Below are 11,163 nucleotides of genomic sequence, written 5' to 3' on the forward strand. Positions count from 1 at the left end.
CACTCTCCTCCACCCATGTCCTCCACCACTCTCCTCCACCCATGCCCTCCACCACTCTCTGAATTGCAAACTCACCAGTATTCTCTCCCCCACCTCCCCTCCCACTAGACCTTGAGTGGTGGTCGGATGAGACAATAAACCGAGGCGTGTAACAAGCACATGTAACTAAAAGAACCCACAACAAAATGGTTGTCCCAGGCAGCATTGTGTAGGAAAAAAACACTGATACTAATGATTGTAAAAGAAATGCACTTGCAGGCAGAAACAAAATACGGGGGGTGATGCACTGTAGAGAGACACACTCGCTGAGGAGAGCAGCTCCATTTTCACACAGAGAAATCTGTTGTGACAAAATGAATAATACAATACAAAGAACGCAAGATGCGTGAGAAGCATTACTATTGTTTCAGTTGTGTTGACATGGGACACTGACCTCAGTTTCACATAAACATGAATGAGTTGTACCTATGCATATGGGTGTCAAAACTGATTTTACAATTAACGAAGCAACCTGGTAAGAAATTGAGGGGGAAAAATTATCACCTTGTCCTAAAATTACAGTTTTAAAACCTACCAATGTGCAAGTGCCTGGTTATTGGTAAGAAATCCAGAACAATATATATCTCTCCTTGTTGTCCAAAAAAAATATTATAATAAAAGCCTACCAATGTACTTGTGTCATTTTAGGAAGAGTCTGCCATGAAGAAAACATGCCAGTGAGCACTGGTGACATGCTACAAATCTGAAAGTATGTTGCTTCATGTTTTTTCTTTTTTTGATGGAACAGAAAGAGTTGAAGACTGTGAAGGGACGAAACGCTACTTTGGCAAAAATTTTGGCAACAGGAGAAAGTAAGTGTGTTTGCCAACAAGCCTGGTCTTTTTTTGTCTTTTTTTTTTCTTTTTTTTCTTCTTTTTTTTTTCTTCTTTTTTTTCTTCTTTTTTTTTTGTCTTTTTTTTTTTTTTTTTTCTTTTTTTTTTTTTTCCGCCCTTCAGATGTATATAAATGTTTGTGGAGACAGAGTGTTTTAAGCCGATGTGTGCATGTACCGTATGGGATTGGGAAGGCGTGCTTGAATCATATGTATGTACCATTGGAGATAAGGGTGTTGGGGGGAGAGTGTTTTAAGCAGATGTCTATGCTATAGGAAATGGGAAAGGAGTGTTTGAAGCAGATGTCTGTGCTATAGGAAATGGGAAAGGAGTGTTTGAAGCAGATGTATGCATGTATGGAGACAGTGTTATGTTACAAGCAGATGTGTGTGTGCCATAGAAAATGGGTAAGGAGTGTTTGAAGCAGATGAGTGTGTGCCATAGGAAATGGGAAAGGAGTGTTATAAGCAGATGTGTGTGTGCCATAGGAAATGGGAAAGGAGTGTTGTAAGCAGATGTGTGTGTGCCATAGGAAATGGGAAAGGAGTGTTTGAAGCATATGCATGTATGGAGACAGTGTTATGTTATAAGCAGATGTGTGTGTGTGCCATAGGAAATGGGAAAGGAGTGTTGTAAGCAGATGTGTGTGTGCCATAGGAAATGGAGTGTTTTAAGCAGATGTGGTCATGTACCAAAGATGGGGAAGAGATGGGAAAGCAGTGATTTGAAATGTTTCCAGGAATATTGTTCTCACAAGTTGATACTTTAAAGTAAGCCGGCTAATGTCTGAGCTGAATAGGAGAAGCAGCACTGACACATTTGCGTGTGGGTTTGGCTGGGTGGTGTGTTTGGGGATGTGGTTGTGGGTGTGTGTTGGTGGGTGTGTATTGGTGAGTGGATGTTTGTGGGTGTGTGTGTGGTTGGCTGGCTGGGTATGTATGTTTGTGTGGCTGTGTGTGTGTGTGTGTGTGTGTGTGACACAGTGAAGGAGAAGAGCTCCATACTGGAAGAGGTGGAGGAACTGACCACAGACAAGTTGCACCTGACTGAACAGGTGAGGGAAGCACACAGGTGACCCCCAGTCTCTCCCCATCACAATTGTTCCTTTTTTATAATATTAAAAAAAAAAAAAAAATTTTTTTTAAATCATGCTGATGTTATGTTTTGGTTTTTTTTACACGAACCCAGCATAGGCTGTCAAGACCCGATCAGAGCGTTGGGTTTATGTGAAGATAGAGGAATTGCTTCTTTTTTTTTTCTCCCCCTTTTTTTTTTCCAGCAGATGTGTAGCACATATGGATCTGTCCACACGCCATGACACCTTGAAACTAAAACTGCTCACGACTGCCACAGAATGCTCCTCTGCTGTTGTAATGGAGCAGTGGCAAAGTGGTAATGCACTCCGCTAGTTACTCCCTCTACCACTAGACTGAGTGGTGGTCTGGGTGCCAGTCATTCGGATGTGTCGATTAACTGAGATCTCATGTGCAGCATGCACTTAAGGCAGGTTAAAAAAACAAAACAAAAAAACCCACCATAGCTGCAAAAGTATTGTCCCCGGCAAAAATTCTGCAGAAAATTCTCTTTGATGGTGAAACAAATGCAAAGCGGGAAAATAAAGAGGGTGGTGCTGCACTGTGGTGACACACTTGCCCCGGGGAGAGCAGCCCGAATTTCACACAGAGAAATCTGTTGTAACAAGATGATACTGAACTATACAATACAATACAATACAATACAATACAATAATCAAGTGAATTATAGGCATCTGTGGGCAAGAAGGAAAACATTTTCCCCACATTTTTTGTTAATTGTTGTTGTGAATGTCTTCATTGGCACCAGATGTCTGTCTGAGTTTCATTTCAGAAGGAAGGTAGAAAAATGGCTGGGTCCTTTTGCAGGACATGATTAAAAAATAATAGAATACTTCTTATCTGTAAAAGAGACATTAGTGACACATTTGCTTTAAAAAAAAAAAAAAAAAAAAAAAGGAAAAGTGACATAAAAAAAGCATAGGCATATCTACAGAAAAATACAAAGTTTGTTTGCATGCAAATCACCATGTCTTCTTTAGCATCAGTGGGGGTTTTGGTGTGTGTTGTTGTCTTCAGTTTAACGTCTTTCCACTTGAAGTGATATTAGACGGGGAAAAAAAAAAAAAAAAAAAAAAAAAAAAAAAAAAAAAAAAACCGTGGGGGTAGGGGCTGTGAGAGGGGGAGGGGTAAAAGTGTGTGTATGTGTGGAGGGTGAATAGGGAGAGACAACGCTAGGAAAAATGGAAACGTTATAAACGCCAACATCAAACAAATATAACATCTATAACAAATGTCCTATAGGACTATGCAGCAAACCGTCTGCAATAACAAATAACATATTGGAATTGTTAATAACACATTCAAAAGAACTTTTGGTGAAGTCTGGCAAAAAACATTTTAGATTCTGACATTCGAATATTACATGGTTGCTAGAAATATGTTCTCCACATATGCATCTGACATCTTTGCTGAACTTTGTTACAAAAGCGTTCAGTTTTATCCTGTTTGATAATGTATGAATCTGCCTTAATCTTATTGAATTACTGTATGTATTTGACTGATTGATAGTTCCCGGTTGTTGACCATTAATTACACTATGGTTTAAAGCTTTGCCGTTTTCTTGGTATAATTCTCTGACTTTGTTCCACGATGTTTTTTCTAGTATTCGATAACCCTCTTGTACAGATAGAGGCACATAAAGTTCTATGGTTCCCTGTTCGTTCTTTGCACCTTTTCTTGCAGCCCTGTCAGCCCATTCATTGTAGAGAATACCAAGATGTGAAGGAACCCAGAAAAACGTAATATGTGTTCCTTTCAAGCTTAAAAGATGTAAAATGTGGCTGATTTCTAGTATGATTTTAGATTTGTTCTTACAATTTGGTGAGTTTAAAGCACATAATACAGATTTGGAATCAACGCAAAACAAGACTTGTAGAAGGCAAATTGGAAGATCAAGAATATGATTTAGAGCCATAAGAACAGCAATAAGTTCAGCAGTGAATATTGAACGATTTTTACCAATATAGTATGATCTTTCCGTTTTCAGTTCTGGTATAACAAAAGCTGAACCTGCTTGGCCATTGTCTAATAGTGAGCCATCTGTGTAGATCTGTAAATGATCACGGTATCTATTTTGAAGGTGTACTCGGACTTCCGTTGCCATGATATTCGGATTTTCATTCTTTTTAATGTCAGTATGATTAACATCAAAATGTGCTTTATTCATCTCCCAGATGGGGTATGGACTTACGGTCTTCTGTGTGTCTACGTCATCTGAATTAATTTTAGATTTTTCGAACAGGTTTGACACAAACGTGCCAATGGGTGTTAAATAAGATATGTTTTTAGCTCTTTTGGGGAAGCTGTTTTCGGATGTAATTTTTACTTCCTCTGATGTATAATTTTCAGTTGTTGAGCTTCTCAGTACGTATTTAGCACATGCGAGGTTTCGGTATTCATCTAAAGGTAGTACTCCTATTTCTTTGTATGTTCCGAGGGTCGATGCATGGAAAGGTACACCAAGGGCAAGTCTATATGCTTTGCAGTCTATGCTTTGAAGTTTCTTTAGCAAATATTTTGGAGCATTGAAAAAGACTTCTTGTCCATAGGATAGTTTGGATCGAATAAGTGATGATGATAAATGTTTCAAAATCGTTGTATCTTGTCCCCAGTATTGTTTACTCACAATTTTGAGTAAGTTTAGAGATTTTCTTGTTTTTGTTAATATATATTCAATATGGCTGTTCCAAGTTAGTTTTGAAGTAAGTATCAATCCTAAAAACTTAACAGTATCTTTATACTGAATTGTCTCATTTTCAATCTTAAATGTTGGTAACTCTTCTGGGTTTGTACCATTGTTAAAAAGCATAATATGTGTTTTTTCTGATGATAATGTAAGACCATTATCAGCAATATATCTATTTAATCTATCTATTTCTCGTTGGTATATTTTCTTGATATAGTTTAAAGCCCTTTTGGATGTATTCCGTTTCATAGTTACATTCATCCACATACATATATCATCTGCGTATTGCACTAGGATCACATCATTTGATAAGTGTTTGGGTAAGTCGTTCAACAAGATATTAAATAAAACAGGGGCAATAACAGAACCTTGGGGTAATCCCATGTGAAGAGTTTTAGGATTTGAGTATGTATTCCCGACCCGTACCTGTATACTTCTTTCACTCAGGAAATCTTTGATATAATCATAGAGATGTCCTGAAAAGCCAACAGATTTCAGTTTAAAGAGTAACTTTGCATGCCAAACTTGATCATAGGCTTTCTTCACATCAAAAAAAAGTTGCAAGAACGTTTTTCCTTCTAGCGAATTGTTGTTTTACATGTGTTGTAAGTTTTACCAAATTATCAATTGCAGATCTACCTCTCTGAAAGCCCGCTTGGTTAATTGGGATAATCTTATTTTTATGACAATAGTACATCAGCCTTCTCAAAATTATTCTTTCCATTAGTTTACCAGTATGTGATGTTAGTGCAATTGGCCTGTAGCTGCTCTTATCTGTTTTGCATTTTCCTTGTTTATGAACTGGTATCACAATAGACTGTTTCCATTGTGCTGGCATTAAACCATCAATCCAACACTTTTGAAAAATATCAAACAATAAAACAACAAAATTTTCTGGTAAATGTCTCAGCATCTCATTTGAGACTGCATCAAGTCCTACAGATGTTTTCTTTTTAGGGAGGGATACTAATGCTTCTTTAACCTCGTTGAGCGTGAGTGGAGCATTGATGTACTGACTATTATCAGGACATGGATCTGTATAATCACTTTTGCTCTCTTCTTCGGTTCTGTGTTTTCTGTTTTTAAGTGAGAGACCTTCCAATCGCATAGACTCCGAGAACATTTCTACAAATGTTTCTGCCTTCTCTACATTGGACGGGAAATCTTTGTCTTTTATCTTAATAGGACAAGATGGCAAATTTATACCTTCTTTCATTTCATTAAATTTTTTCCATACCTTTTTAGTATCTTTATGATCAGAAATCTCCCTATTACAGAAGGAAGACCAATATTGTCTTTTTGCCTGTGCAATGACCATGTTGCTATGATGATTTGCCTTTTTCTTTTCAATAAGATTCTCTGGTGATTTGTTGCTCAGATAAGTAATAAATTTAGATTTTTTATTATCTACTGCTGCTTCGCAGGCTGGTGTCCACCAAATATTTCCCGAATGCTTGCTTGATTTAAGTGAATTGTATTTTGGAATTGATATGTCGGCAGCTTGTAAAATGGTGTCAGTAAAGAATGAATACAATGTATCTATATCCGCGGTGTTTATGAACTCTGTGTTATAGCTAGCAAGCAGACTTTCGAATTTCTCCCAGTTAGCATCTTTATATTTATATCTTGGAACTTTGTCTTTTTGAAATTCTGTAGGTCTTTGAGTTACATTAAAAGTCATGATGATCGGTAAGTGATCACTTCCCAATGTATCTTTATATGTCGTCCATTTACATTCTGGATACAACGTAGGGGATATGAAAGACAGATCTATAGCAGATGCCCTGTGAGTGACAATATCAGGGATTCTGGTAACGCTGCCATCATTTAAAAGGCTCAAGGAGGAATCTACAATATTTTCTACAAAGCGGTTACAAGTAACTGATACACAATCTTTGTCCCAAAAAGGAGAATGGGCGTTAAAATCTCCCCCAATCAACCATTTTTCATTATCCTGAATATTATGTAACCATTCCGTGTTTACTTCGTTTGGGCCTCTCGGTAAATACACAGATACGACACGTAGAGTAAGATGATCACTGAACCTAATACGTGCCGCGCATGAATGAAAATCTGGAGTAGTGTTAGGTGCTGGTGGAGAGCATACGGTGTACTCTATTCCTTCTTGAATATATAGTGCGGCACTGATTTTTGTGGCAGCATCTACATTCTGGTGCACAGGTGGGTAATAATAACCTGGAAGCTTGGGTAATTTATTCTTCTTAACATTAAGTGATTGTAATATAAGTGCTTGGTAGTTATTATTTGCCAAATGCTGGATAAGATATGGTAAATTTGTGGAGATGGATCTAGCATTCCACTGCATAACCTGGATTGCCTGTTTGCGAATGGGGGGCATTATGGAGGAGAGTATGTTTATGTTGGGTATAGTGTGTGGAGGGTATAAGGAAAAAGAAAATAAGAAACTCTAAATTAGAAAATAAAACAACAACAACAACAATAATAATAACAATAATAATAATAATAATTATACAATTTGTGATTGAGTCAGCTACTTATTCGACTTACCACAGTTGTAAATCGAAAATTAAACAGTAATTATAGTCACTTAACAGTAGCTGTATGGACTAGTTATGAAAAAAATAAATAAATACATAAAATAAGATAAAATGCTCAACGTCTAATAAGATGAAATTATATTGTGTTAGAAACGGCGAAGTGTAGAAAACTCAGCAGTTCTGTCTCTGTGGTGAAAACAGTCAAGGCTGGCTGTGGCGTTTAAGGTGATGCAAATGTCAATACATGGACCAGTCTGTCAGGACGGCGTAATTGGTGTGCGTGTGTGTGTGTGTGTTTAATCCAACTTAACATGGAAAATTGTCCTTTGAGAGGAGCTCTAAGCTCATATATGAAAAGCAAAAGTCAGCTGTTTTATGTATGTTTTTGTTCATTCTTAGGGACAGTTTGTTCAAGGCACATAATACTCCCCCTTCAGCAGTCACCATCTTGACTGTGTCTGGTGTGGCACTACAGTCTGATTACGAAACAGCAGTTGGTACTGTAATTTTTGAGCACATGCTGATTTATTGTGCAGCTGCATAGCTTGAATGCAGACCTGGAGAAAGAAAGATCGAAAAACCACGCCTTAAAACTGGAAATTGACAAACTTAAGGTAGGTTTGAGTGTTGTTTTATTTGACGATTTGATATCTGTGTGTGTGGTGTGTGCGCATGCACTCAAAGCGTGAAACATTGAAAAATTATTTTATTTGTGCGTGTGTATGTATGATAATTATTTGTCAGATCATCTTTCTCTGTCTTGCTGAATCTCTAGTTACAGAACAGAAGTCTGGTTCCATGTAAATGAGTTATTTTGACAGGTTGAGAATATTCCAAAATTCTAAACCATAGATTTATTGAAGTGACAAGAAGTTTGTTCTGGGACTGAATTTCACCTTGCACTGAGTGTAAAAATCAGTTTTTACAATTCTGTTTAGATATTTGATGATAATGATGATCAATATTTTTGTGAAAGTTTCTCCATGTTGGGTTGAAATACAAATGTTTGTTTCAGGGAAAACATGGCAAGTAAAATGACTGCACCTGTCTGGTTCTGATGTGAGTGTGCAAGGGACGGAACATCACATGAACTTACTGTGTGTCTGGATTTTACTTCATCAAATGATATTGTGCGTATGGATTTACTTAACATCAAAGGAGATCATTTTTTTTTGTGTGTTTGCATTTACTTGTACACCTTTTAGCACCAGATTAGTGACAACAAAAATAATCTCTGGAAAAAAATAAATTCTGCTCTTTTGTTATTGTTTAATGCGACCTATATATCACTTTACTTTGATTCAGTGCTGGAATTTCTGGACAAGACTGTATAATTTCCCCTCCCACTAACAGTTTAGACATTTGCCAGTTTTGTTGCTAAACCTCTGATGAAAACCAATGCAGCAATAGCCAGCAAACAGGAATCATTTTCTGGCCAATGACTGAATGAATTATCTTGATTTAAAAAAAAAAAAAAAAAAAAAAAAGATCTCCTAAGGTAATTTTATGAGGATTTTGTTAGCATTCTATAATTTGTCACTACAGACTTTTATAACTAATGACTAAAAGCATAGGATGGGAAAGACGCCATTCTCTCGGCATTGGAAAAGGCCATTAGGAAACCTTGTTTTACAGTATATCTGTATAAATGTACTGCTCAGTTAGCCAGGAATTCCATGAAACAACAGTACAGCATGGAAACAGTTCCATAGCAGATGACACTGAAGCAGTTGGAATGTCAATTTTGCAGGAAGTTGCACCTTTCAAGAAAAAAAAACGACATATTTTAAAAAGTTAACAATGATGGTTTTGTGAGCTGAGTACCAGCTTTGAATGTATATTTAGATATGTTCATTGTACTAAAGATTTTATCAGAATATTTGGCTTGTTCATGAGGTCTTCCAAGCCTTTGAGTGATTACGACTTAAGTTTTTAACAGTGTTACTGGCAAGTATTGTGTTGAATGATAGAGAACAGGTCAGTGTATACTTTTTTGGTCCTTGAATACTTGTTTGCATGGTTTGATTGAAAGTATCTTCATCTTTGCACTCCTCATGTAGTTTATCAGTTGTCTTGATAAAAGTTTGTTTTTTACGCTGCCATGACTGTTACGAGTGCATGAATGACTGAATGTTTGTTTGGGTTTTTTTTGGTGGGGGTTTTGTTGTTGTTTTTGTTGGTTGTTTTTTACAGAGTATTCAGGGGTAAGTTTGTTTTATCACAGATCTACCTCCATTAAACATTGAACAGTTTCCAAAACTTAATAAGCAAAATCACAGCTCTCAAACGCACAGACCTGCCAACCCTTAACAGGCTTTAGAGGAATATTTCTAACAAATTAGAAAAGATTTAACAATGGTATCATACAAATGTTTTTGTTGGGGTTTTTATTTGGGGGCGGGGAGGAGGGGGGGTACTGTTTTTAGAATCCATCATTACCCAGGTTTACTTCATTTTACTTTTTAGAAGATAATGTCCTTTTATTTCAGTCAGGCAGCTAACTATCAGTTCTGTTTCATAGACGGGTCTCTTTGCAGTTTTAGGCAATTCCCCTCTTCTGTTCAGAGCCACAGGCGATAAAAAATATGTTTTACTTATAATATTTTTAGTACAGCTGTACTGTTGTGCTATTTGGAAATTAGGAGAATGTTATGATCCCATAAAAACTTATGTTGGCCTTGATTACTTGTTTTAATAAGTCACTGCTGGAAGAAGTGGCAGCAGATGATAAAGAACAAAGTTTGCGCATGGAACATGGGCATTATTGTGCAGCAAGTATGATACTGACAGCTAATCGAACAGCATTTATATAGGAACCTCTTTGTCCATGGAATTTCTGTTTGGGCAGTACTTTGATCTTTTTTCTTTTAAAGTTCAGAGCATCACACATTAACTTGTCACTTTGGTACAATGATGGATGGGGTTGGTGCAAATAGAACAAATGCTGATTATTTTGTATGTTTGAGCATAAGTTGTTTTTTTTCCTAAGCAAGCCATATGAATTCCTCTGAAAACTGAAGGGCTGGCAGGTCTGGATGTCATGATCTTGCGTCTATTAGGAAACACATTGGACTTGTTCATCTTCAATATTATGATAATAATCTCAAGAGTCAACACCAAGGTACCACTTGTACTGTTTGATGATTAAGATATTTAAAAAAATCTGAATATTCTGGTGTATTGGACATCTTATCAACTACTTGAGAGTCAAACATTGTATGTATGTTTGTGTTTTACTGTTGTATAAGATTTGTCCCATTTTCACCAGCAGTGCTTTTTTGTTGGGGGTGGGGTGGTGGGGGGGGGTTGTTGTTGTTTGTTTTTTTTATAGATTTCAATCTTTTTTCTTTTTTTTTTAATTTGGAATCTGGAAAAAACGACCATACAACAGTAGAAAATGAGCACTTACGTTTGTGTATGCATTTGATGGGGATGGTTTTAGAACATGTACTTAATCACAAAAATTTGTAACAAATTAATAATAAAGATTTTTAAAGCTCCATATCCATCTTCTACAATGACACAGCCGAGAAAATAATAGTCACAGATAAATGGCCGCTTGTGGATGTGTGTGGCCTCAAGGCAACTTGATATGGATAGCTCCCTGCGGGTTGTCACAGCCCAGACTGAGCCTTGTGGATGTGTGTGTCCTGTGGGTTGTCACAGCCCAGACTGAGCCTTGTGGATGTGTGTGGCCTGTGGGTTGTCACAGCCCCAGACTGAGCCTTGTGGATGTGTGTGGCCTGTGGGTTGTCACAGCCCAGACTGAGCCTTGTGGATGTGTGTGGCCTGTGGGTTGTCACAGCCCAGACTGAGTCTTGTGGATGTGTGTGTCCTGTGGGTTGTCACAGCCCAGACTGAGCCTTGTGGATGTGTGTGTCCTGTGGGTTGTCACAGCCCAGACTGAGCCTTGTGGATGTGTGTGTCCTGTGGGTTGTCACAGCCCAGACTGAGCCTTGTGGATGTGTGTGTCCTGTGGGTTGTCACAGCCC

General features: G+C 37.5%; 1 protein-coding gene across 1 annotated transcript in view; it reads left to right on the top strand.

Annotated features, from left to right (window-relative positions):
• The window catches only part of LOC143296904 (G kinase-anchoring protein 1-like), a 30,748-nt gene extending 20,284 nt beyond the window's left edge, over nt 1-10,464 (top strand). The window contains exons 7-10 of the mRNA XM_076608901.1: nt 788-851; nt 1,856-1,926; nt 7,708-7,785; nt 8,187-10,464. Coding sequence (XP_076465016.1) covers nt 788-851; nt 1,856-1,926; nt 7,708-7,785; nt 8,187-8,204 — 231 coding nt within the window. The 3' untranslated portion in view covers nt 8,205-10,464. The remainder of the gene's footprint in view (nt 1-787; nt 852-1,855; nt 1,927-7,707; nt 7,786-8,186) is intronic.
• Nucleotides 10,465-11,163: the final 699 nt, after the last annotated feature.

The sequence above is a fragment of the Babylonia areolata genome, chromosome 22, assembly GCF_041734735.1.
Source record: "Babylonia areolata isolate BAREFJ2019XMU chromosome 22, ASM4173473v1, whole genome shotgun sequence".
In the NCBI taxonomy this organism is placed as follows: domain Eukaryota; kingdom Metazoa; phylum Mollusca; class Gastropoda; order Neogastropoda; family Buccinidae; genus Babylonia; species Babylonia areolata.